General features: G+C 64.4%; 1 protein-coding gene across 1 annotated transcript in view; it reads right to left on the bottom strand.

Annotated features, from left to right (window-relative positions):
- The window catches only part of LOC119588309, a 9,612-nt gene that overhangs the window by 4,290 nt on the left and 4,811 nt on the right, over positions 1–511 (bottom strand). Inside the window, exon 3 of the mRNA XM_037937002.1 lies at positions 6–511. This exon is cut by the window's right edge and continues 139 nt beyond it. Coding sequence (XP_037792930.1) covers positions 6–511 — 506 coding nt within the window. The remainder of the gene's footprint in view (positions 1–5) is intronic.

Here is a 511-nt window from a genome sequence, read left to right as displayed (position 1 = left end):
TTCGCCCGCCTCTTCGCCCGACTTGGCCAGCACGGAATGGACGCCCCTGGAGAGCGGGATGCTGGGCGAGGGGGACTTCTTCCTCTCGGGCGTTCCTCCTCTCCTCTGGGCCTCCGGCGACGACGTCTTCAGGAGCTCGCCCTCGGGACGGCTCAGCAGAGGACTCTTGCCCAGAGGAATGATCGGATTCTTGTTAGGACGCTTCGAGCTCGGCGTCAGGGACGTCTCCTTCGCCTCCTCCTTCGCCTCCTCCTTCGCCTCCTCCTTCGCCTCCCCGACGTCCCCTCGACCCGCCGACGCAACCGGCAGGTGGTGCTTCTTCAGCCTCACCCCAAATTTGGTCTCAGGGTCGAGTTCCTCCGGCGAGTCTCCTCCTTCGGCCCTGTCCCGGTCCTTCTTGTCCTCGAGGGGCCTCCTGTCGACCTTCCTCAGCTTCACGGCGTCGATCTTGATCTGCCCCATCGGGTTCACGGGGATCCTCTGCACCTTCTTGGGCTGAATGAGCTTCGGT

This window comes from Penaeus monodon, chromosome 23 (genome assembly GCF_015228065.2).
Source record: "Penaeus monodon isolate SGIC_2016 chromosome 23, NSTDA_Pmon_1, whole genome shotgun sequence".
Lineage (NCBI taxonomy): Eukaryota > Metazoa > Arthropoda > Malacostraca > Decapoda > Penaeidae > Penaeus > Penaeus monodon.
This window is presented reverse-complemented; position numbering and strand designations above follow the sequence as displayed.